The sequence below is a fragment of the Orycteropus afer genome, unplaced genomic scaffold, assembly GCF_000298275.1.
Source record: "Orycteropus afer afer isolate SDZICR_OR568_19922 unplaced genomic scaffold, OryAfe1.0 scaffold00007, whole genome shotgun sequence".
NCBI classification, from domain to species: Eukaryota; Metazoa; Chordata; class Mammalia; order Tubulidentata; family Orycteropodidae; genus Orycteropus; species Orycteropus afer.
Window position 1 is genome coordinate 11,413,211 of NW_006921594.1, and position 27,664 is coordinate 11,440,874.

Consider the following 27,664-nt stretch of genomic DNA (forward strand, 5'->3'; position numbering starts at 1 on the left):
GGCTGGCGGTTCAAACCCACCAGCCACTCCTCGGAAGGAAGGTTGGGCAATCTACTTCCATAGTGATACTGCCTCGGAAACCCAAGGAGGGGTCACCATGAGTCGGGGCCGACTTGACAGCACATAACAACAACAACAACAGTTCATATAGAACCAAAAGATGACTGTTTAATAATTTTCATTCATTTTCACTGATATATTAACCCAAATGATAATCTGTATCCTACACCAGTTGGGCTGCACTGGTTCAGCCTTCCTATAAGGTCAAGATCTCTTCTTTAAAACCATATATGACAATTATGTTTTTTGAGTAGAATGCTATGCATTTACCTACATTTGTTTTACAGGTTGTTCTAAAGGTTTTGGATCCCAGCTTTGAAATAGAAAACCCTTACAGTCCTTACATCCAGGGTATGAATTGGTTTATATTTTTCATACCAACTTTCATAGTATGAGCATGCATTCCTTATTTTCACATTTCTGTAGTCATCAAGTGGGTATCAGTCAAGGAGTGTTCCTTGAACTAATGGCACCTCAGTGAACTTTGATTCATTATTTTCCTTTCTCTAGACCTTGTGACACTAACAAACTTGAGGATAAACTTTACCAAACTCCATACTCTTGGTGATACTTTACTTGGAAGGAGTCAAAATGATTCCCTTGATAAATACTACTATGCTCTGTACAAGATGGTTGTTCGGGGAAGCTGTTTTTGCAATGGTCATGCTAATGAGTGTGGCCCAATGCAGAAGGTGCGGGGAGATGTTTTCAGCCCTCCAGGAATGGTGAGTTATGAATCCAAAAGAGGGCTTTGGCTCTCCTGCCTGCTCTTCACTATCCTAGTGCTGAGTATAGATCAGAAGTGGCAGCTTTGTGTTGGCACAGGTAGTATTCAACCTTCTGGTTGACCTAGACAGAGGTTCCTATGGATTCTGCCACATACTGGGCATCCAGCAAAGATCATGGCTACATCATTGAACTAATGAGCAGAATTTATGATAATTGATTCTCTTTGTCTCTTAGGGAATGGATAATTTCATGTTCATTCTCTCACAAAAATTGATTGAAGACCTGTTGTGTGTAAGCTCCTGTACTTAGTGCTAAAATGTGTCAGTAACATCTGACAAGGGGAAAATGGCTACTGACAGTAACAGTGTTACCTAACGACTGGCTGTGTCTTCCACTGCAGATCTCTCTTACTCCTGAGGCTAGTCTTAAAAGACTGAGGTATTAGAATTGTATTTCTATGTAGAGCCCTAAGGAGTGTGGCAACTAATACTTTTAAATTATTTATTAGCATAATCACACAAGGCTTCACGTTAAGGCTGTCACACCTTCACACTCTGCTTTCTCTAGGTTTCACTGGAAATATTTTCTCCCTTTGCAAAATGCTCCATTGAAGGCATTTTGTGGAAACCGAAAAGAATCACACACCTATCCTCAAATTCTTTACCTTTCTAACTCTGTATTTGCCCTTATATTCCTAAGTCATGTCATACACACACACACACACACACACACACACTCCCTTCCCTAGCCTAAGGACTGAAATATTCTGCCCTGAACCTAGATTTCAGAAAAGCCAAAAAACATATTGTAAATGTGCACAAAATATCCAAAATTTTTTAAAATATAAAAGATAGTTAGCAAATAATAAAAACTGTTCAAGCTTGGTACTATAATTAACATAGGGGAAGCTAAGACCCAGAAAGGCCCCATGCCTCATATTTCATTTTCCATTTAAAGAGCCCAAAGTCCTCCAAGATAAACCCTCTTGTACCTCTTTGTTTACTTATCATCCGATGTAGGTTCATGGTCAGTGTATCTGTCAGCACAACACAGATGGCCTGAACTGTGAAAGATGCAAGGATTTCTTCCAAGACACTCCTTGGAAGCCCGCTGAAGGCCCCCAGGACAGCACTTGCAGACGTGGGTAACAATGAGTTCTCAGCAGTGGCTGAGAGCACTCAATATTTTCTTCTTTTGAGGAACTTTTAGTTCATTCTGTGGGAGCAGGGGACAAAGATGGTGAACTTCTGGCTCCCAATTCCAGTTTTGTGACATCCTAGTATCTTCAATTGGAGCTCTGGTGGTATAGCGATTAAATCATTTGGCTGCTAACCAAAAGGTTGGTAGTTTAAACTCACCAACCACTCCACAGTAGAAACATGAGGCATAAAGATTCATACTTCCATAAAGATTTACAGCCTCAGAAACCCTATGGGGCAGTTGTACTCTGTCCTACAGGGTCGCTATGGGTTGGAATGAACTTCATGATGGTGGGTTATACCTGTGGATCTCATCCTGTTTGGAGATAGGACATTTATTACATTGACTAGATGCATACCTCATTGAGGTGGGTTCTATATCTAATCACTTTGACTGATAAACAGATTACACACAGAAGTAAGCATGAGATTGGGGGGTGGGGTGGGATTAAATGTCACATGAAGGTTGCCAAGGATCTGAGGAACTCGGGGCTTCAGAAGCTTAAAGCAACAGGGATCATCCCCCAGAATCAACAGAGAGTGAGCTTCCCCCTAGAACCAGCGTCCTGAATTCAGACTCCTAGCCCCTAAACTGTGAGAAAATACATTTCTATTATTTAAAGCCACCTACTTGTGGCATTTTTATTATGGCAGCATTACCAGACTAAGACATAACTACACAGAAAATATGAGGTAAAAATTCAAATCTGTGAAACATAAACCAGTAAACGTATTGTTCACTGAACAGCAGAAATACTGCACTGTAGGGCTTTTAGATCACTCGAGTGATTAGGAACCTGGGTGGCCCAGGAGGCTTGGGAGTGGCCGCAAAGGTAGAAGGCAGCTCCTGGGAGGAGAGGCCTCTCAATCTGCCTCACAGCCCAAAAAACCCTGAGGAGCAATTTTTCTCTGTCACAGGGTGTTGTTATGAGTCAAAACTGACTCCCTGGAAGCTAACAACATGCAGCAAACATTTCAGTTAACACATTTTATAGAAAGCAGATGGACAGAACCATAATTCTAGAAGACTCCTTTGAAAGCACCCATTTTAACCCTTTGTATACTTGGTGTATCAGTAGAAAGAAGACAGACCAGCTAAAAGATGGCAAAGTTTAGAAAACGCGGTGATTAATTCCTGAAAGCCTATTAATCCCAGAACCTCAGCTAGTCTCCCAGTAACTCTGGTCTCTTTCTTCAGCATGTAGCTGTAATGGCCACTCTGACCGCTGCCACTTCAACATGACTGTGTACCTGGCAAGTGGTGGGGTAAGCGGAGGCGTGTGTGAAGACTGCCGGCACCACACGGAGGGACAGCACTGCCACCGCTGCAAATCCCTTTTCTACAGGGATCCCCTCAAATCCATCTCAGATCCTGACCCATGCATCCGTGAGTCCCCAGTCTTGGATCCCAACCTTTCCACTTGTTTGAGCAAATCCTGCTGGGTGCCAGTCCCCACTGCCTACCAGTAACTCCAAAATGCTCTACAGAAACAAACTTGTTGCTATGGAGTGGATTCTGACTCACAGTGACCCCAGTAGAACTGCTCCATGAGGCAAAGTACTCCAGAGTAAGACCTTTCTTCCATGGCTCCTTGGGTGGCTTGGTATGACTCACCTTAGGGTCTGAAGAGTAGGGGACTGCCAAAAATAAACCACTTTAATTTTAAGAGCTTTTCTTTTTCAAAACAAATCAGACCGAATTATCTAGTTCTCTCCTGGTAATCTTGCAACAGTGGCTGATAGTGGTGAATCTGGAAACTATTCTGAATTCAACCAGGAGGAGGCAATGATTTCAAACAATGCTGCAGAAACACCCTCATTGCCTGGAAGTCAGAGCAGGGAAGTAGCTCAGTTACCGAAATTGGCTAAAACATTTGATTTGCTGTACAGAATTCAATTTATTCTGCTTATTCTTTTTCTCCATTTTTTAACTTTTAAAAGTATTTTTATTTTCTCTTTAATCTCACTCTTTTTTAATGAAATCTTTCAACCATGCAAGAATAGAGAATAAAATAATAAATACCCTTTTACCCATTATGCAACTTTGTCACATCTTAATGTTTTACTTTATCACCTCCAGGACTTTCTTTAATAAAACACTACAGGAAAGGTTGATGTCCCAGCTGTACATCAGTCCCATTTGTCTGCCCTTCTTCCTAGAGATAAACTCACATATTTGGCATTTATCCTTAAAATGTTTTTTACACTTCTATATATTTTTGTATACACTGACATGCTTTCAAACTTTAGGTAAATGACATTATGCCCTGAGCACCTTGAGTGCTTCATTCAACATTATATTTTGACATTTGTCCCTATCAGGTAGCATTAGAACTTCAGTTTTAATTTCTATACAGAATTCTTTCCTATAAATATGACAAAATATCGTTGTCCCTTCTTCTTTTGATGATGCAGTAAACATTCTTGTATAAGTGACCTTATGCACATGCACAATGACTGTCCTTAAGCTATAACCAGAAGGAGAATTGTTGAGCCATTGGGTATGTGCTTCTTCAAATTGGCTAGATAATACTGACTTGTCCCCTAAGTCAAATGTCAATCAACACTCCCACCAAAAGTATATGAGAGTTCCTGTTCCTCCATATCTTTGTTGACACTTGGTTTTGTCACATTTGAATTTTTACTGATGTTGGGTTTTTCCACACTTTAGTTTTGGCTAATGAAATGGTATCTCACCATTGTTTTAATTTTCATTTTCCTGCAGGACTGGGACTAGAATGAAGCAAGTTCCCAAAGTTTAAGAAAGCTCTCATTTTCAGGGTCATGTAAGTGAAGGATTAGCACATAAACTAACCTGAGAGTGAGTGCCACCTCAAATTTTGCACCCTAGTTCCAGCCCTGCTGTCCATTCTTGCCTAGCTAAACACTCCAGCCTGATTTCAAATACCCAGGCTCAAGAACCAGGGCTGAGATTTTACCCTACTTGCAAACTAACAAGTTAGCTGATATGCTTCTGTGGATGCTGGTGGAAGACACAAGACTCCGGGGCCAAAGACAAGGACTTTATTCCTCACAGCACAGTGAGCAGCAAGAGCATTGTGTTGTGTTTCTCTTTGCTCTCCAAGTCCTGTGGGGTTGACACAAAGGATCCAAATGGATCCTGCACACCTAGTAAGTTTGGGTCACTGCTGAGAATTCAGCAGCACTTGGCAAATTCATTGTTTTTTAGCAAATGGAAGCAAGCCTGCGGCTTGTCTGCAGAAGAGCTTGGCCCATCCCTCAAGGCTTCTTTCTGCAAACACTACCCTGAGAAATTACTGAATAAAGAGCAAGCAAGGCCTTGTATTGTCTGCACTCAGTAACAATGGTCAGGACACACGAGACCTGGGGAGGCTTGCCTAGTCCAAAATACCCAGAAGTCCTGTTTCTGGGGCTACATCATTAATTTAAGGGTTATAAAACTGTAACTTCAAAATTAGAGTCATCAGAAAGCATGAAATAAAATCTTATGCAAAAGCAGTTCAGTAGCTACCAGAATACATATAAAGTCCTAGATTTCATCACAAAGTAGGAAACATAAATGAAGTTTTGCTAAAATTGCTCAATAGATATCTGAGTGCACAAAATTATGTAATCTATTCAAAACTATTACGAAGAACTGAATTCTCAGAAAATTCACTTTAAAGCATTCTTTAACTTCCTACTTGTCCTACAATTTTTACTGAAACTTGTAATGATGCACACAAACACATACACACACACTTGCACACACACAAACAACATTTACAAATGTTTGAAAAGCTATGTATTTGTAAAAGAAGATGAAATTGTCCTCTTGGGTGGGATCAAGGGAATGCAATGTTTGAAACAGATAATCTAGGAGTCTGGAAGTATGTTTGGAAATAAGTAAACCAAACGTTTTCAGACTCATCAGTCAAAGTCTTGTCCCTTAAGAGCCACTTAGTTGTGCTTTTGAATGAAACCAGGGACAGAAAATGAGTATCCCTGTCATGAAATTTGAAAGTCATTCTTGTGAACATGGAGTTTTTCCATGAAAGGAAGATGAAGAACTTGTACAAACTACCGTAATCAGACTCCCCAATGTCTCCCCATTAACCTAAACATATGTCAGTGAGTGTATATCAATGGATATAAATGATATATATTTAAAAAGACCAATTAACATGCTCACATAAATTTTTCTAAATTGTCCTTATTTGAATCTAAATATTTACATAAACAGATTCCAGACCTACAGTTGACTAATTTTAAGTCTTCTGTGATTAAAACACAGTCAAATGTGATAAAGAAAAAAGAAAAGTTGGTGGAATCAGCCATTGATAATAAAAATTCCTTGGAATTAAATTGTGTGACACTAAGAGATTTTATTGGACTTCTGAGAGGTTATAACAGAGTTTTATTTCAAAATGAAGTTATAATCCACTCACCCATATCCTTCTCTCAAATGATGCTTTTGTGCACAATTAAATTATGCTCTGGAACTCATTGCTGACCTTTTGGGATGTCTTCCAAATAAAGTTGAGCTTTTTCCTTATGGCCGCTTCTAAAATGAATCCAGCTTTTTCCTCCTTTTCTAGAAGCAACTGTCCTGAATTAGAAGAAAATTGTGGTTTTTCAGAACCAAACAGAACCCGATGCTGTTTTTCCTTAGTATCCTATTTATCTAGTGTTGCTGTGACAGAAATACCACGAGTAGATGAGTTTAACAAACAGAAATTTATTCTCTCACCATTTAGGGGCCTCAGAGTCCCGATTCAGAGCATGGGCTGTAGGGGAGGCTTTCCCTCTTGGCTCTGGAAGAAGGTCCCTGTCTCTTCAGCTTCTGCTCTCTGATTCCTTGGAGATCACCCTGTGTCTTGGCATATATACCCCATCTCTACTCTGCTGGTTTATTTCATCTCTTTTGTGTCTCAAAAAAGATTGACTCAAGATACACCCTACATTCATCATGCCTAATTAACATAACAAAGAAAACTCTTTCTCAAATGGGATTGAAACCACAGGCATAGAGGTTAGGATTTACAACACATATTCTTAGGGACATAATTCAATCCATCATAATAAAGGACAGATTCACTTTCTAACCATGTTTCAAAAATTTGGTAGACATTTTATGTGTGTGTGTATGTGTTTTGTTTTGTTTCTCCTCATGCCCCTTGATGCCATTACAGGATAGAGAGAGAGAGAAAGAGAAAGAGCCTTGGTAGCACAAATGGTTGAGCGCTTGGCTACTAACTAAAAGATGGCAGTTTAAACCTACCCAGAAGCTCAATAAGAGAAAAGACCTGGCAATCTGGTTCCATAAAGATTATGGCCTAGGAAACCCTATGGAGCAGTTCTACTCTGTCATGTAAGGTCACTATGAGTCAGAATCTACTTAACTGCACACAACAACATAGAGAGAGTCCCTAGGTAATGCAAATATTTTGCATGAGACTATTAAGGAGCTCTGGTAACATAGTGGCTAAAGCACTTGACTGCTAACCAGAAGGCTGGTGGTTCAAACCCACCAGCCACTCCTCCTCGGAAGGAAGGTTGGGCAATCCTACTTCTGTAGTGATACTGCCTCGGAAACCCAAGGAGGGGTCGCTATGAGTCGGGGCCGACTCGACGGCACATAACAACAACAACAACATTAACTTAAAAGGAGCTCTGGTAGCGTAATGCCTAAGGCACTTGACTGCTAACCAGAAGGCTGGCGGTTCAAACCCCCCAGCCACTCCTGGGAAGGAAGATGGGGCAATCTACTTCCGTAGTGATACTGCCTCGGAAACCCAAGGAGAGGTCGCTATGAATCGGGTCTGACTCGACGGCACATAACAACAACAACAACAGCAATTAACTTAAAGGCTGGCAGTTCACACCCACCCAGCCGTACCACAGAAAAGTCCTGGCATCTGTTCCTGTTAAGCTTAGAGCTGCAAAAACTATATGGAGCAGTTGTACTCTGTAACACACATACATATATTGTTGTTGGTCACAGAGGCCCTGGTGACACAGTGATCAAGCACTCAGCTGCTATCCAGAAGGTCGATGGTTCAAACCCACCAGCCATTCCTCAGGAGAACGGTGTGGCCATTGGTTTCTGCAAAGATTTACAGCCTTGGCAGCTCTATGGGGCAGATCTACTCTGTCCTTACAGGGTCACTGTGAGTCAGAACGAACTCAAGGGCAATGGGTGGTGGTGGTGGTTAGTTGCCATCAAGTCAATTCTTACTCCTAATGACCCCATGTCATTATGGGGCATGCAGGGTAGAGCTGGTTCAGAGGGTTTCCAAGGCTGTGACCTTTGGGAAGCAGATTGCCAGGCTTGTCTCCCAAGGAGCCTTTCTACTGGTAGCAGAGGACTTAACCATTTGTGACATATTTCAGCACAGCATCCCACTCTTAGCTATCTCTTGATCTTATCTCATCTTTAGAGTTCTTTTTTTTTTTTCAGTCCATAACCACCAAAATCCAGTTTTCATAATATTAGTCTTCTTCTGTGCCTGTTACTGTAGAATCTTTTAAAAGTCTTTTAAATATTTATCACATGGAATTAGTCAACATTTTCCAAGGCCAGAGAGATCTGGGAATCATTTCTGAATAGCCTTTGCCCATTGGTCTAATTATTTAAACAAGCTTAATGATTAAAACAGAGTAAACTAGTTATGGTGTGGGTAAAATGCTATGCTTATATTTCAAGTTTCCCACAATTTACAAATAACTAAGACAGTGAATGTCTGTGTCTCTGTCCCTAGCTTGTGAATGTGACCCTGATGGGACCTTATCTGGTGGCATTTGTGTGAGTCACTCTGATCCTGCCTTGGGGTCTGTGGCTGGCCAATGCTTGTGTAAGGAGAACGTGGAAGGAGCCAAATGCGACCAGTGCAAACCCAACCACTATGGACTGAGCGCCAGTGATCCCCTCGGCTGTCAGTGTAAGTCAACATGGGCAGTTCCACCAACCTGGATGCATTTTAAAGCTTGGGGATGTCTCTGTCAGCCCTAAATTTCAGGAATTATAAATAATAAGAGTCCTGCCAGCCTCTGAATTTTTAAAAATTATACAACACCTTCTGCAAACTTTAGGGAGTTAGTGGAGATCTCTTGTCAATGGTTTGCTGAATTTATCATAGAAGACCAGCAGAGGGCATTCATATTTTCCCACTGTAGCAAAAGTAGGGGAAAATGCCAAGAAACATAATGCCAAGTTGCAAAACCTTTGAAAAACAGCCTCCACTAGGACTCTCCTGAGAGCTATATACAAATTCATTGTTACGTTATGCATTTCTGCGTAGATTGATGACTTTTTTGTCAATTTTCAAGGGCTAGACTCTTATCTTTTTTAAAATTATTTTTCCCCTTTCTTCTCACATTCCTGATAGTATTAGTTCATATGTTCTCTGACAAAGGGAATTAAAAAACCAAAGAGTCAGAGGAAAGGTTGAGGGGAAGTAGAACCTCAGCAGTTTTCTGAGGTCAAATGGCTGACTCTTGGCTATAGGATCACAGAAGTTTAGAGCTGCATAAGGCATTCGACTGCTAACCAAAAGGTTGGCAGTTCAAACCTACCACCTGCTCCACAGAAAGATGGGCAATCTACTTCCGTGAAGATTTACCACCTTGGGAAGCCAGCCGGGGTCTCTGTGAGTCAGAATTGACTTGATGGCCGTGGATTTGGGTGTTTTTAGAAGACCTCCTAGAGTTTCAGATTCCTCAGGGAACTCGGGGTAAATCATTTCCATTCAGTTGCCGAGTCCTGCTCTGTATTTTTGCCCATATAAAGAACTGGGGGCTGTATTTACATGTTTAGAGCGCAACATTTTGAATTTTCCAGTAATAAAATGCTTCTTCTTTTTGAGTTTAATTGCAAGATTAAATTTCATGATAATGAATTATGGTTGAGCCAATTTCCCTCATAACTTCCTGCACTCCATGTGGACTCTGGAGTCCCCCCTGGTTTAGTGACTAACTTGATGTCCTTGGAGAACAAGCTAAATATTGTTTTTTCTTTTGTTTTTGTTTTCTTTGTCACAGCTTTCTTGAGATATAATTCACATACCATACAACTCATCTTTGAAGTGTTCAATTCAATGGTCTTCAGTATATGCACACAGTTGTGCAACACTGACCACAATCAATTTCAAAGTATTTTATTACCCAGAAAAGAAATGGGGCCCTTCAGCTGTCACCCCCAATTTCCTCCCCACACCTAGCTCTAGGCAACCACCAATTGACTTTCTGTCTCTATAGATTTGCCTCCTCTGGATATTTCATACAAATGGAATCGCGCAGTATATATGCTCTTTTGTGGCTGGCTTATTTCTCTTAAAAATGTTTTCAAGGCCCTCCATGTTGTAGTATACATCAGTACTTTATTCCTCTTTATGGCTGAATAAGATTCCATTGTGTGGATATCACACATTTTGTTGATCTAGTCATTAGTTGATGGGTGTTTGCATTGTTTTCACGAACAATGGCTTTACCTGCAGGAGAATCAGCAGGGAGCACTCTGCTAGCATCATTTCTTGGCTTTCAGGAAATAAGCAGGATTCAGAAATGTCTATGGTAAAAAGAGAAGGAGGGGGAGAGTGAAAGGGAAAATAATAAGGCAGTAAGAAAGAGAGAAGAGGAAGGGAAATGATGGCTGCATTTGCCAGAGAAGGACCATCTTTAATAACCATGACACTCAATAACCTCTGCCTCTGAGTCACCCAACCTGGCTGGCATCACTCAGTTAACTGTGCCTGGCTCTCTATCTTGCACAACTTCCTACACTTGCTTGTCTCCTCCTAATTACCATCCAATGGAACAGACATGAAGAAGGTCTGGAGGTGTCTGGCACTGGATTTCTTATGCAGGGTTCATGTAGTACACTCATTGTGTAACCAGTAAACTTGTCAAAGCAGGCTACTCTGTTCTTCAGGCCACATGTTTTGTTCAGTGCAAGTTATTAAAGACAATGTCAAACAGTGGAGAAAGAAGAATGAGAATAACGGTGTATGCTGTGCTTTCAGCCTGCAACTGTAACCCCCTCGGGAGTCTGCCATTCTCAACCTGCGATGTGGATACAGGCCAATGCTTGTGCCAGTCATTTGTCACCGGACCACACTGCGAAGAATGTGCTGTATGTATTTGCCAATGATTTCCCTCTTATATCCAACTATGTAGAGTTCTACTGCCATTGCCCAGAAGAGACTAGGTCTTGTTAAAACTTTCCTTATCCTAATGCTCTATTTCAGTTTGAAGCCTGATGAGAATTATTGTTAGATGCCTTTGGTACTTAGTGATGGGCACTTTGAGGCAAGCTTATTGGCACCTTTTAGTGAGCAAAGTTAGTACTTTCTACTCTTGACTATAGGACATCTTGGCCTTGGCTGGGGTGATGTGATGGGAAGAAAAGATTCTGAAGAACTTTATTTCTCATCAGCAGAAAGTATGTAAATTAGTACACTAATGTCTTTTCTCCCAGATTTGTGTTCAAAATGGGTCCATCCTTTAAGAATCACCTCAACTGCCTTTCCTCCACAAAGTATCATATTCTGCTTCATATAGTATATTGTCATTATTTGTGTCAATAACATGTCTCCCACACTATTCCACCACATCATTAACTGCCTTACCTTTCTTCCTCAGTGGCAATTTTTCAAGCAATAGCATCTATGAAAATGTTGAATCAAATAAGGTATACCTTTTCAAAGAACACTGAACATTATAAGAATGTGTGTGTGTGTGTGAATTTATATATGGAGAGACAGAGAAGTAGAAGGAGGAGGAGGAGGGAGATATCAGTTTAATCAAATTGTCTTGGGCCAGTGCCATGCTACAGCCAGCTCATACTGGCTTTCTAGAGCTGATTATTGAACTTTCAGTTATTTTGCAAATCAGTTGTTAAAAGCAACCCCTATTAGAAGTTAAATTGTAAAACTTACAATTCCATAAATGATGTTTTTAAAAAGTATGAAATGCTGAAACTCCTCACTTCCAAATTGTTTTACATTTTACTATCATCTATGCACCAATGTTATTTTTGCCTATTGTATCTGTATGGCAGAAATCCTTTGTAATGGCAAGCTATTGTCCATCTCTTCCCAAATCCTCATTCCCAGACATCATGTTGGTAGCTTGAAACTGGCTATGTAGCGTAGTGCCTAAGGCACTTGACTGCTAACCAGAAGGCTGGTGGTTTCAAACCCACCAGCCACTCCTCGGAAGGAAGGTTGGGCAATCTACTTCCATAGTGATACTGCCTCGGAAACCCAAGGAGGGGTCTCTATGAGTCGGGGGGGGGGGCTACTCGAGGGCACATAACAACAACAACAACAATAGTGATTTCAGCAAACACTATAAACCAGTCCCCCTCCTCCGCTCAGCAGAGAGCTGGTTGTTAAACTCTTACCAGCATACCACTGGGTTGGGCCGAACTGACCCAGGCACAGATGTCTGTAGGTTTACCCATTGCTTTCCTGAACGTGCCAAACAGTAGACGAGAAGAGCGTTTATCTGCCTTTTTGTGGTCTGTCAGATCATGGGATCTTGCTTTTATCTCTAATATATGATCCTCTCAACATCCCTACTTTTCTTTGCTCATAAACATTTTGCACAAGGTCTTTAAAAAAAAAGAAAAACCTTTAGGTTTAAATATAATACGGATTCCTGTGGGAAATAAACATGAGCATGGAAATATATGAGCATATATGTTCTGAAAACATTTTTTACTTCACAAGAAATGTATCATGCAATTAGGGAGTTCAAACCCAACTCTTTTCTTTGTTCTCCAATCTTGGCAGCCCATCATGACATTTTAGAAAGAAAAAATAAAAACTTAACCTAATAAAAGAACAGTGACCTTGATGTGTCTGAAGAAATTTAGTTGATAAATAAGAAACATATGCCTATTAGGACATACTTTTGTGCTAAAATCCTAAGTCATTTTACTGAAAACATATTAGGATAGAGTAGGGGAGGTGGGGAAAGAAAGCAAGGAAGTAAATAGGAAGAAAAGATGCTGTAAGGCAAGGCAGATAGGCTAGAAGTTTTATGTTAAAGACAGAGAGAATGTGAGCTAGCTCTCACATTAGTTCAGCCACGGCAAATTGCTGTGACCATGTGTGTAACACAAAGAAGAATACACAGTTGGTTAAAGGGTCAACAAAGACAGCAAATGAAATCATTCCAGACAAATGCCAGACTCCAGTCCAAATTCTTTTGTGAATGTGGTAAATACATAATATGTAACAAGTATTTGACATTTTAGCAGTCTTCCCATGTGCAATTCAGTGACATTAGTTATCCTCATTATGTTGTTCAGCCATCACCCTTATCCATTCCCAAATTAAACCATCACCCTCAACAGAAGGTTCATGTCCCCTCCATTCCCAAATTAAACCATCACCCTCAACAGAAGGTTCATGTCCCCTAAGCATTGGGTCCTCATTTCCGCGCCCCACCCCCCAAGTCTCCCCTGGTAACTACTAATAAACGCTGGTCTCTACACACATGCCTATTCCAGGTATTTCATAAAAGTGAGATCAGACATTATTTATCCTTTTGTCACTGACTTACTTCACTCATCCAGGCTGACTTTTTTCATTGGCAGGTTAACTGTCAACATGTGAGGTATATAGACTTGATTGTGTTTATAGGAGGAAAATAATGAGCTGGGGCAGCCGCATGGGAAAGGGTCCCTGGGGGGTGAGTCCAGGGTATCACCAGATGTACCACATCCATATCTATCAATGGTACCCTGGACCTTCCCCAAAGTGACAAAAATGGTTGTCCTCCATGACCAACAGGGAGTTTTGACAACCTCATGAGTGAAGTCGTCCTTCATTTCTTTGCCCCCTAAATTGAAGTTTGGTTTTGAAAAAAAAATCAGAAGTTCTTTGCAACATTTTGCAACAGATTACATCACATTTAAATGTTTAAAATGAATCACTTTAGGTGTAATTTTACCAATATAACAAAAATCATGGGTAATTTAATACATCCATTCCAAATGATAGTTTCATGTCTATTAAAATTTAAATTGTATCTGAGATTTAAGGAGAAAATATTTTCTAAAACTTTTATACTAAATGTTATCAGATTTTTAAAAAATAGTTGTTTATATTTTACCAGCTGTTTATATTGAATAAAGGTCAAGATGTTGCAATGATAAAAAACGTCTTCAACAACAGACCTGACTCTCAAGCTGGGGCCACATTATGCCAAAACAACTGGTTTAAAAACAAAGGGCTCTACTAACCTGTGATATTCATATAACACCTCAAAATCGGCTTAATTAATTTTTTTTTCCCCAAACACTTCAGTATTGTGTAAATAAATTCTCCAGGGATTCTTACGCTAAGGGAACCTATCAGTTTTATAAAAGCAGTTGGAAACCAACTGGGAGAAGAACTTCTCCTGAGATGACCTTAAGCAATCCAGCTTGAGGATAAATTGATTCTGTCGCAGGAACTGTGTGGCTCTCATTGAGTATCACAGCTCTCCTCTCCTCTTCACTTCAAGCCCTGGGGACGGGAGACGTCTCTGCAGAGACCATTACCAAGTGTGTAGACAAGAAAAGTCACCATGTGATTGTTCTGGTTGTTTGACTATTTGGTATGCTTCAATTCAGTTGTGTGATTTTAATATTCTACTTTAGGACAGCAAACATCTTCATACACTGGATCACCTGAGCTTGTTTTCTTCATAGGTGGGATACTGGGGACTGGGAAGTCATCCCCATGGATGTTCTCCCTGTGACTGTGACATTGGAGGTGCTTATTCTAACACGTAAGTCAGTAAAATGAATCATGAAGTGTTGTGGAAATGCTCCTCATATTTCCACACAAAAGCACATTTTATTGATTTGTGTTTAGTCATAGGTGAAGGATCTTATTTATCAAGCAAAGTACATTAATAAACGGTGATCTAGAGACATTAACTACAACCCAGCTGATTTATTTTGTTGTTGTTGTTGTTGTTGTTATGTGCTGTTGAGTTGGACCTGAGTCAGACCCAACTCATAGGGACCCCTCCTTGGGTTTCTAAGGAAGTATCACTATGGAAGTAGATTGCCCTGGTTTGAACCACCAGCTTTCTGGTTAGCAGTCAAGTGCCTTAGGCACTATGCTACCACTTCAGCTATTTCCATGGGAAAGGTAAACAATCCAGCTGCCTGGATATCTCATGAACTGTTGTGTGAAAAAATAGTTACCATCAAGTCTACACCGACTCATGGCTACTCTATGTGTGTCAGAGCAGAACTGTGCCCCGTAGGACTTTCAGTGGCTGATTTTTCACAGATAGATCACCAGGTATTTCCTGCAAGGTACCTCTGAGTAGAGTCCGGCCTCCACCCTTCTAGTCAGCGTGTTAACCACTTCACCACCCAGAGATGCTGAAGCGGTGTGTAGATGCCTGGAAACGTGTGACTTGACCTTCAGAGGACACCAACTTGTTGCCATCCTGTAAGGAGAGGCCCTCCCTTCTCCTTTCCCCTGTTTTCAGAGCTGAGTCAGAGAGCCGTTGAGGAGAGAAGTGGCTACCTGGGTTCCAAGGGTCTGGATTCACTTTTCTAGATGAGACGTGTTGAGCCCATGCCTCTCAGTACCCTCTTATAGGACACTTAATCAATCATGCAAAGAACTGGCTCGATCTCAGGGGCCATTTAGCCCAGGACTCTCACCCCTTCATTTCACACTCGTCTTCTCTACCTCCTGCCTTTTTTCACATGGACTTTTTTTCCCTCAGGTGCTCTCCCGAGGACGGGCAGTGCCAATGTCGCCCCCACATCACTGGCCGGACCTGCACAGAGCCAGCTCCTGGCTACTTCTTTGCTCCTTTGAATTTCTACCTGTACGAGGCAGAGGAAGCCACACCGTCCCAGGGACTCGCGCCTTTGGTTGGTATTTCACTGCCTCTTCCTCTAGACTTCATTTGATGGAGTGTCAGCCAACACATACAGCACACCCTTGAGATCCTAGTTAAGGTGTCTACAGAAGAATGCTTTTGATCCCAAACACGGATCAGAGCAGAGTGTAGTACATCCTGGAACTGCAAAGTACACACATTCTTGAGGGCAGGGCCTGTGTTTTGTTTATCTTTATATCCCAGTTCTAGCAGAGCCTGGCACATGGCAACCCGCACATAACGATGAGCTGGACTAAAGTGTCATGAAGCTGACTTGACTTTGGCTCTTTAATGCATTGATCACAAAAAAATGTGTTTACCCAGCATCTATTTGTCTGTCTCCCCAATAAACCATATGGGGGCAGGGAGCATGTATATCGAGGTCATTCATTACACTAGTGCCTAGCGTGGTACCTGACACATAGTAGGAACTTTATAGATATCAGTGGAATGAATGAATAAAATATAAACAATTAGAGAAAATATTAAAATACATGTTAGACTCTGATTTTTCAGTTGTAGGAGTGATAAATCCCTTTTCCTAAAGTAAAAAAAAAAAAAAAGAATAATTCATGTCATGTATTCAGTTTAAAAAGGAGACCTGGTGGCACGGTGGTTAAACGCTCAGTTACTAACTGAAAGCCTTGTAATTTGTACACACCAGCCACTCCCTGGGAGAAAAAGTCTGCTTCTGTTAAATTTCAGCCTTAGAAACCCTGTGAGGCAGCTCTTCTCTCTCCTACAGGGTTCCTATGAGTCATAATTGACTGGACCACAATGACTTCAGTTTATTCAGTTAAAAACTGAAATAACAAAAGAATAATTCATATCCTACTCTCTTGGACAAATATCATGACCTTTTATAAATCTTCAATGTCATATTACCTTTCATCTACTAAGCAAGTACTGTGACATTGTTTATCTTCAAATTCATATTTCACCACTTTTAAAGTGGTCTCTTCTCACATGCATATTATGAGTTTTCCCTTCCAAATAACCCCTTTTTTGCCTTGAAAAACAACTTGAGATATAATTTAAAACAAAAAATGAGATCCATTGTTAAAAGAACAGTTGAATGATTTTGAGTAAATGTATAGAACCATGTAACAATCACTATCCAGGTTAAAAACATCTGCTGAAGAGAAAACTAATGAAACAACTTCCATCATAAATAACTCCCAAAGGACCAGGAATGACTTACTTGCCATCTTAGATACAGTAGTAACCTCAACACAGAACTTGTCTTTGGAAAAATTAAAGCAAATTAAGATACCAGATATCCAAATACTAAATGAAAAGGTAAATAATTGTGATGGTATAATAGAAGTGCCTGTGATTTTTACTTGGTATACGGATCTCTTCAATTGTACTTCTTTATCTTATATTTTTTACTTTAAAAACCTTTCTTGAGTCAAAGTTTGATCAAAATCAACAAGTAAAGATTATGGCTGAGTTTTATTGCTTTATATTGACTTTATTTTGTTATTTACTCTTTATAAAGTGGCATAGCTTAGGGACATTTGCTCCATTTGCCTCAGTGTAAGTAAAAGGTCATTTCTATTTTAAAAAGTAAAATTAACAAGTGTGTGTTGTTGTTGTTGTTATGTGCCATGGAGTCGGACCTGACTCATAACGACCCCTCCTTGGGTTTCTGAGGTGGTATCACTATGGAAATAGATCACCCAACCTTCCTTCCCAGGAGTGGCCGTACAGAACTGTGTGATAATCACTATCCAGGTTAAGAACATTTCCTTCAGACCAGAAAGTTTTCTTGTGCAAGTTGGTGGTCAAATCCCACTCACACACCAGAAGACCATTCTGATCTACTTTCTCTGTATAGATTTCCTGGTTTGAAATTTTCGTGTAATTGAAAACATACCATATGTGTCTTCTATGTCTGGCTTTTTTCCCCTGGCATAATGTTTTTGAACATCATCCATGTTGCAGCGTGCATCAGGTTCTTTCCTTAATGCTCTGATGTACCCCAATGAAGTGCAGGGAATTGCTTAATACGGCCCTTCTAGCCATCGTCCTCCATTTTCTGTTATGTTGTAATCCTAATCCCTATGCCTGTTTAAGGAGCTCTGGTGGTGTAGTGCCTAAGACACTTGACTGGTAACCAGAAGGCTGGTGGTCAAACCCACCAGCCACTCCTTGGAAAGAAGGTTGGGCAATCTACTTCCATAGTGATACTGCCTCAGAAACCCAAGGAGGGGTCTCTATGAGTAGAATTGACTCAATGGCAGGGAGTTTGCTTTGGTTTTTTATGCCCGTTTAGGGAGGCAAGGGGAGCTCTGGTAGCATAGTGGCTAAGACACTTGCCTGCTAACCAGACGGCTAGCGGTTCAAACCCACCAGCCACTCCTCGGAAGGAAGGTTGGGCAATCCTACCTCCGTAGTGATACTGCCTCGGAAACCCAAGGAAGGGTCGCTATGAGTCGGGTTTGACTCGATGGCACATAACAACAACAACAACAGGGAGGCAAGCATCTTGAGTCCCATCCTCCTGGAGGGTGTGACTCAGGTCACCGCCCATTTTGTGATGTATTGTAAATCCTACTCTCTGTGCCTGCTTACGGTGAGATGTATGGAGTCCCGCCTTGCTGGAGGGGGTGACTCGAGTCACCACCCTTAGCTTGAGGGTATATATAGGGATATTCTGGGAAAGCTCACTCTCTTGCTACCCATCTGCATTTCGTTCATCATCATCTCACGCCTGGACTTGAGACAGCAGCTGACATCTGACCTGCTGATTTGGACTCACCAAGCACTGCCATCACATGAATCCTCCAGACCTACCCACAGACCTGGGACTTGCCAGCCTACCAGTCTCTCAGCCTCCACCACCCCCACATGAGCCACTTCCTTGGGAGTTTGTGAGTTCTGTGAGACATTACAGTGAACTATGGAACCCTAAGACAGGAGAGAGATTATTGAGGGGAGGAGGAAGAGTTTATGTCAGAGATGATGGAGTGGCATGGCAGTTTGGAAAAGTTGGACATTTGGGACATCTTTAACCTCTACCTCATAGGGACCAACCTTGTGCTGCTCTTTCTAAAAGAAATTATCCATGCACCCATTGAATGGAGAAACCATATTTTGTTTATCCCATCAGTAGTTGTACTTTGTTTCCACTTTTTAACTATTATGAATAATGTTGCTAAAAGATTCATGTATAAATCTTTTAATGCCCTCACTTCCTTTTGGATCACTAAAGGAGCTCTGGTGGTATAGTGGATAAGGCATTTGGCTGCTAACCAGAAAGTCGGTGGTTCAAACCCAACAGCTGTTCCATGGACAGAAGATGAGTCAAGCTACTTCTGTAAAGATTTACAACCTTGGAAACCCAATGGGGGTCACTATGAATCAGAATCAACTCAATGGCAGAAGATTTGGATGGAATCTTTCACTGTACTCAAAAAAGAGGGAACATATAAATTCCACATGTTGTTGTTGTTGTTATGTGCCGTCGAGTCAGACCCGACTTATAGTGACCCCTCCTTGGGTTTCCGAGGCAGTATCACTACGGAAGTAGATTGCCCCATCTTCCTTCCGAGGAGTGGCTGGTGGGTTTGAACCACCAGCCTTCTGGTTAGCAGTCAAGTGCCTTAGCCACTATGCTACCAGAGCTCCCATATTAAGTAAAAAAAAGAAAGAAAGAAACCTGTCCACCATGGGTAACCCTGCTGGTATTTGAAATACCAGTAACATACCTTCCAGCACCATGCAACCCACCACAGAATGACTAACCGAAAGACAAGTGATGGGGGATAGCCAGACAGGCATAAGTAAGGCTCTAAATTAAAAGGTAGCAGAGAGAAGAAAAAGACTGGAGATGGAGATATGAAAGGAAGTGAATGCAAGAACACATCTTATATTTTATGAATAATTGTTTTAATGCTCAAATTGGTGAACTAAGAATTACAATGATTTTTCTTGGTGGATCTTCAAAAGGACATATAAATACATATGTAATATGCACACATATATACATGGGTACACACTCTACTTATATACACATATATTTAGGAGTGCTGGGGTGGTGCAAATGGTTGAGCACTCAACTACAAGCCAAAATGTTGGCAGTTCAAACCCACTCAGAGGCACCTGGGAAGACAGGCCTGGCAATCTGCTTCTGAAAGGTGACAGCTTTGAAAACCCTACGGAGCAGTGCTACATGCAGTACACATGGAGGCTCCGTGAGTAGGATTCAGCTCAACAGCTACTAACAACACATGTATTGATAGCTGTATGCATATACACCTGCACACATATCCTTGCTACTCAAATGTGGCCTGAAGACTAGCAATGTTGGCACTGCCTGGGAGTTCATCAGACCTGGAGAGTCTCAGACCCCACCCTGTTATGTTGTTGTTATTTTGCCGTCGAGTCCGCCCCGACTCATAGCGACCCCCCCCCCCTTGGGTTTCCGAGGCAGTTATCACTACGGAAGCAGGATTGCCCAACTTTCCTTCCAAGGAGTGGCTGGTGGGTTTGAACCGCCAGTCTCCTGGTTAGCAGTCAAGTGCCTTAGGCACTACGCTACCAGAGCTCCCCAGACCCCACCCTAGACCTACTGAATTACAATCTGCATTTTATCAGGATCCCCAGGTGATTCCCGTGGGAAGCCTTGATCTATTTTCTTACAAGAGTGATCTGTGGAGACAAGATGATTTAAAGTCACAGATTATACTGATTTAATTCACTGTAATATGTGTTAACCTTAATTCTACAATGTGTGCTTTCTTTATAAAGTTAGCTTATAATTTTGTGCTATAAAATAAACACAATTGGTAAGGAAAATAAAGGACAAAAAAAAAAGTATAATTCCAGTATGGTATTTTATAGGGTCCTTATCCCAGGGTGGTCCAGGAGCCAGTCAGAGAGCTTGGCTGAGAGTCTGAATAGTAAAGTCTGGAATAACAGAAGTTCCTGACAGGGGTCACATGTATAAAATTAATCTTGTTTGTAAAACTAACAATGTAAAATCAACCAATGGACATCAACTCAATGTCCAGGATGCAGTGAAAATTTGGAGACATGGAATACTAGGAGATTCTAGCTGGGTCAATAGCTGAATAGACTAAGAGAGATGATATAAAATAGAAGCCCACAAAAACCAGGGTCTTAAGGAAATTAGAATTGCATGACTGTGTGACTCCTATGCTCCAGTTTGGCTGGTTGAATTTGGATCTCCTGGTATAACCTGTTGTTGTTAGATGCTGTTGAGTTAGTTTCAACTCACAGGGACCCCATCAACAGAGCAGAGCTGCCTCATAGGGTTTTCTTGGAGCCCTAGTGGTGCAACTGCTAAAGCACTCAGCTGCTAACCAAAAGGTCTGCAGTTCTAACCCACCAGTACCTCCTGGGGAGAAAAGACCTGGTGATTTGCACAGGTAAATATTACAGCTTAGGAAACCCTATGGGACAGTTCTACTCTTTCATATAGGGTCCCTGTGAGTTGTAATTGACTAGATGGCACACAAAAACAACAATTGTTACAGAAACAGGTCACTAGTCTTTCTCCCATGAAGCCATTAGTGGTTTTGAACTGCCAGTTTTTTGGTTAACAGCTGAGCTCTTCACAATTTCCACCAACACAACCTCTTGTGTTGAGACAAACTGTGAGCTATCAGTCTTGGTCACACTGTCTAATACAACTTTGAATCTGTATGCCCTGCTCAGTGTGGATTTCCTTCAACTTTCCCCCTGAGATTTCACATTAAAACATTACATTTGCACTTAAAACACATGCACACATACACCAAAAGAAAAAAACAAACTATAAAACCAGTTGTTGTTGTTGTTGTTGTTATGTGCCGTCGAGTCGGCCCCGACCCAGTAGAAAAGTATAAAATAAAATATTTTCTCAGTTTAAGCTTTCATTTTTAAAATATCCTTTAAAAAGATGTTTGGTCCTATTAGGACCACCAAAAATTGTCCTTTTGCACAAAGAAGCAACCAAAATTGTGTAAACTACCTGCATTTCTTCGCTCTGCAGCAGAGTGAGACATCAAGGCTGTTAAATATGAATCATGATTATCTTTTAGTTTATAGTATTATCAATATTATCAGAACTTTTGATAGTTACAGTCTTATTTCCCTTGTGCTGCTATAAAAGAGCCACAAACTGGTGGCTTTAAAGAACTGAAAAATATTTTTCAGATTTCTGAAAGCTGAAAGTCTAAATCAAGGTCTTGGCTGTGTTGATTCCTTTTTGGTGGCTCTGAGTATTCCTGGGTTCCTTGGCTCATACGGCATCTCTCTTCCCCAGTATATGCTTGCGTTTCTGAGTCTATGCAGCTCTTTATATTACTCAGAAGTGATTAGGTTTTGAGTTCACCCTACAGTAGTATGATTGATTGATTACATTATGTTAACTTGCATTATGGAAGATGATTACATTACATTACATCCACAGGTATAGGGAATAGGATTCTAACACATAATTCAATCTCTAAGAGTTACTTACACTGCCTTTTTTTTTCTTAAGATATTAGCAACAGCTTGGCCTCAATGTGATGTCTATTTCCAGCAACAAGGAAATGATTTCACAATTGACAAAGGAAATATAATACTGAGGAGAAATCAGAAGCAAAGCATACGTGCTGACGAGCAAAGCGAGGTAAACCATTTTCTCAATGGCTATTGTCTATTGTGTTATGAAGAAATAATACTTGTAAAGCACTTAGAACCATCCCTGGTCCATGTAAGTGCTCAGTCACTGTAAGCTCTTACTGGCTTCACAAATAGAAATGCAGAAAAGAACTAAGTTCAAAGTAATGAGAGCCTCTGGGGAAAACTTAAGTAGCTGTATTCCATCTCAAGATGAAAATTTCAGGAAAGCTGGGTGCTGTGAAGTTGGAGAGTTGAGCACAAAGAACTTCAATGTCTTGTCATTTAGTAAGGAGAGGTATAGTGCTTAGGAAGGCTCTCCTCTTGGTTGGAGAAGAAAAAAGACTTTGTGGATGACGCCCTGAATGTGCCCTTGATTTCATGCAGTTGTTGTGGGTTAATTCTGGAGTGCGTGTCTAGGGTGCCTCAAGGCCCTGCCTCAATGGCTTCAGAAGCCCAAGGCCTTGTAGCCATCCAACAATTAGTCACTCAGAGCCTGGGCCACTTTAAGCTTATTTGCTCATTCATCGTTTGTTCCTTCAAGAGATCTTTATGGAGGTTCTATGTGCGTGTTTGTAAATGGGTAAGTAGAAGATGCAAAAGAAAGCAGACATCAGTCTGCCCTGTTCATGAACCCATTATCTAAAACAGTTCATTACACATAAAAGGAAGGCCTTGGGTGATGGAAACAGCCTCACTTGATAACTAAGAGGTTGGTGGTTCAATCCATCCAGAGACATCTCAGAAGAAAGTCTGATATATTTCCAGGTCACCATGAGACAGAATTGACTTAACTGGGCAACTGGTTTTCATACATGCCACTTGCCCTGTAGAATTGTAGCAGTGGCATCACTAGAGTTGATGCCACCTGGTACAGTAACTAGCAGTGTCACTTCCCCTCCCCCAAGGACCTCCTCTCATACCAGACCCTACAGAATGTTTAGCAATGTTTATTATCAACTTTAATCAGAGAATAATGCTATATAGTTGTAAATTGTATTGATGTAATATTTTTTAGATTACACAAATACTAACAACAAAACTGTTTTGTAAAATCTTTCTACATTGAATTACAACATTATTAGTTACTGAGCAGATGTCTTTTTAAAACTTTTCCTTTTCCTTTAATTACTACTTCATTTTCTTTTCTTTCTTTTTTTTAAAAAAACTTTTTATTATGGCTTGGTTGAAAATTTACAGAGCAAATTCATTCTCCATTCAACAATTCAAACACAGTTTGTTTTCTGACATTGTTTACAAACCCCACAGTATACTAGCTCTCTTCTCCCTTCCTGTCTGTCTATGTTTTCCCGGAGTCCTTCTTTTCTATGTATTCCTGCCTTCTGAGCTTTCTACCTGCACAAATGCTGCCCTTCTGATCTTCCATTGTTGATTGTTCTAAGGAGTGCACTTTCCTGGTGTAATTGTCCACTTCATAGACCTATCTACTATTTGGCTGCAAGTTAAGCCACAGGAGTGGCCCAAAGGGTGACTATGGGCCATAGTCTCTGGGGTTTCACCAGTCTGTATCAGACCAGTAAGCCTGGTCTTTTTTATGATTTTTTAATTTTGTTCTACATTTTTCTCCTACTCTACCCAGGATCTCCAATTTTGACCCCTTCCCAAGTAATTAGCATACCATCTAGTTCTTCTGGTCTCAGCATTTTGTGGGCTGAGGTTTCCATGGTCCACTAATTGTTTCCATGCCTGTTTGATTTTCTTCACTCTTCTTTGCTCTAGACCAGGAGAGACCAATTGCTACATCTTAGATGGCCCCTCGCAAGCTTTTAAGACCCCAGTCACTATTCACCAAACTAGCATGTAGAATGATGTTTTCGCATACTATGTTATGCCAATTGACCTGCATGTCCCCCACAATCACCATCCCAAGGCCACAGGCCCAGTGACTTACTCCATCAAGGTGTTTGGTTGTATCTAAGAAGTTATCATAACTTTACCCCCTGTTAGCTCTATTATATATATGGACATTTCTATATACAAACATGAGTACAGAAATATCATCTGCCAAACCTAGGTATATTTCTATTTGCCTACCCATAACTGATCATCTGTCTACCTATTTCTCCACCTGTAGATTAATGTGTGTCATTACTCATAATGTAGTGTGTGTGTAACAGTGTTTACATTTGTTGTCTGTACCTCTTGTGCTCCTCTCTGTGTGTTCCTTTTCCTTAGTGATATTGTGATGGTCATCTGCTTTTGGTACATTGTCTTTCCCTTCACCCAAATCAATACATCTCTCTTACCTAGCTAGCAATTTTCTCTGTCCTCCCCACCCATCCCTGGTAACCAACAAAGAAAATTTCCTTCCTTGTGTAAACTTTTCCTTGATTTTTTACAATAATGGACTCATACAATATTTGTCCTCCTGTGATTGACTTGTCTCACTCAGCATAATGTCCTCCAAGTTCATCCATGTTATGAAGTGTTTCATAATTTCTTCATTATTCTTTAATGTTGCATAGTATTCTGTTGTGTATATATACCGTAGTTTGGTTATACATTCGTTCACTGATGGGCACATAGGTTGTGTCCATGTCTTTGCTACTGTGAATAGTGCTGCAATGAACATGGGTGTGAGAGTTCTGGCTCTCACTCCTTTAGGATATATACCTAATAGTGGGATTGCTGGATCAGATGGTATTTCCATTTCCAACCTTTTAATGAAGCACCGGGAGCTCTGGTGGCTAAGGCATTTGACTGCTAACCAGAAGGCTGGCGGTTCAAACCTACCAGCCACTCCTCAGAAGGAAGACTGTGCAATCTACTTCCATAGTGATATCGCCTTGGAAACCCAAGGAGGGGTCGCTATGAGTCAAAATCGACTTGATGGCAGTGAGTTTGGTGTTTGGTTTTGGAAGGAAGCACTATTCCATTTCATCTTTGGTTTTTACCATTAAATAGTTCCACAAGCACTGTATAAGAATTCCAATCAATCCATACCCTCTTCAGTATTTGTTGTTTTCGGTCTTGTTGAACTTTGTTATTCTTGCCTGGATAAGAGATCTCATTATTTTTCATTTAATTACTTATTTTAATGCATTTTATTGAAATATAATTTATGTACAGTGAAATACACAAAACTAAAGTGACATGGGTCAATGCATTTTTTTTTTCATTGTTCCCTCCCCTCCCCTCCCGCCCCTGGCAACCACAAAGAAAGTTTCCCTCCATATATAAACCTTTCCTTGACCCCCCACAACAATGAACTAATACTATATTTGTCCTTCTGTGATTGACTTATTTCACTCAGCATAATGTCCTCCAGGAGATCCTGGTTAGAGTGGGAGAACAATGTGGAACAAAACTCAAAATCATAGAAAAGGACCAGGTTTGCTGGTCTGATAGAGCCTGGTGAGACCACTGAGACTATGGCCCCCAGCTACCCTCAGGTCTGGAATTGAACTCCCTCCTGTGGCTTCCAGCCAAATAATAGACAGGTATATGGGGTGAACATTTGCATCAGGTAGATATACTACTTGGAGCGATAAATCGTGGGAGAACAGAAGGGCAGTGTATGCACAGGAAGACAGCTCAAGAGGGGTGGGAGTACACAGGAGCGAAGGACACAGGGATGAGGTAACTTCGGAGAGGAAGTGGGAAAAGAGCCGTTACATTGTGGGGCATTGCAGTCAATATCATGAAACAAAATGTGTATGAACTGCTGTATAGAAAATGAATTTGCTCTGTATACTCTCACCCAAATCATAATAAAAACTAAAAAAAAAAATCCTAATCTGAGGATATAGTTAACTTATTTGCACTTCTGTCTTCACTGCAAGATTCTAAACTCTTCTGTGGCAGAGGCTCTGTCCTATTCATTGTTATATTCCTAATGCAGAACCTGGCACAGTAATACTACTAAATAAACATTTATCAAATGAAGGGCAGTTTGGGGTAGATCACAGAGCAACTTGAACTGCAGGCTAAGTAAATTGGGCGTCATTCTGTTAGCAGTTGGAAGAGTTTGAAATGGTTTGTTGGCAGCAGTGTGTAACATACATTTGGACAAAGAAGAGAGTGCAGGGAAGAGCCAAGAGGCTATTGCAGCAATCTAGGCAAAAAGCAACAAGCTAGAAGGAGGGTGGAGGCAGTGAGTGGGGGAGGCAGATGCAAAAGCAATTAAAGAGGTATTATCTACCCGACCAGATGGCCGTAGGCTGACGTACAGTACAGAGAACTTCAGAGATTCTAATCAATCTGATGTGGGGTAGGAGTTTTGTGCTTGACACACAAGTAGATGGAAAAGGAGGTATTTCTCACATTTGCATGGAAGAAATATCTAATAAATAAATCCATGTGAGTTTTCTCATAGTCATGCACAATTATGCAAACTCCATGAAGTAGGCATGGGAATATTCTCTTTCCCTCCATATTTTGGCCAGAACTCCGTATCTGCAAAACCCCATGGTCATCATCATGGAATTTGCTCAGCTCATTAACACACAGAGTACTTAAAACTAAAATGGCTTTCCATGCCGCTACTTTTAAAGCAAGCATTCTTTATGTTCCAAAAACATAGATATATGTCGGGTAACATATACTCCAAAGCTGCGGTTCTAACACAGTATTCTCAGCAGGAATCTGGGCTGCGTGCGTCCTGGACGGAGTCATTTATCCGTGGTCCAGATGGAGCACACACGCATCACGAACCCTTCCAGGCCTTGCCTATAGACAAACTATGTATGTTCCTCTCTGATTTTAGGACTCAGTGACTTTTGGTCAGGGACCTGCCATTCATGTCGTTCTCCAAGAGCCGGTTCCTGGAAAGCCTAGCACATGGACTGGGCCTGGGTTTGCCCGGGTTCTCCCTGGGGCTGGCTTGAGATTTGCTGTCAACAACATTCCCTTCCCCATGGACTTCACCATCGCCATTCGCTATGAAACTCAGGTACCCTTTAACACCCAACTTCTTCTGTGATGTCATAGTGCTTAAGGCATTTACACTGCTAACCAGAAGGCTGGTGGTTCAAACCCACCAGCCACTCCTCGGAAGGAAGGTTGGGCAATCTACTTTGGTTGTGATACCGCCTCAGAAACCCAAGGAGGGTCGCTGTGAGTCCGATCCCACTCAACAGCAGTGTGTTTGGTTTTTCGTTTTTCCTCTGTGGTAAAAAGTTGACGGAATGACATTCTCGAACTAAGTGTTTCCATTTCAGTGTTGTGAGGTAGTCATCGTA

The 27,664-nt window shown here is 41.0% G+C and overlaps 1 protein-coding gene across 1 annotated transcript in view; it reads left to right on the plus strand.

Annotated features, from left to right (window-relative positions):
* LAMB4 (laminin subunit beta 4) overlaps window positions 1–27,664 on the plus strand; it is a 113,992-nt gene that overhangs the window by 18,790 nt on the left and 67,538 nt on the right. The window contains exons 6-14 of the mRNA XM_007945055.1: window positions 348–411; window positions 571–785; window positions 1,809–1,929; window positions 3,187–3,375; window positions 8,711–8,890; window positions 10,970–11,079; window positions 14,650–14,729; window positions 15,690–15,840; window positions 27,190–27,375. Of these exons, the coding sequence (XP_007943246.1) occupies window positions 348–411; window positions 571–785; window positions 1,809–1,929; window positions 3,187–3,375; window positions 8,711–8,890; window positions 10,970–11,079; window positions 14,650–14,729; window positions 15,690–15,840; window positions 27,190–27,375 (1,296 nt within the window). The remainder of the gene's footprint in view (window positions 1–347; window positions 412–570; window positions 786–1,808; window positions 1,930–3,186; window positions 3,376–8,710; window positions 8,891–10,969; window positions 11,080–14,649; window positions 14,730–15,689; window positions 15,841–27,189; window positions 27,376–27,664) is intronic.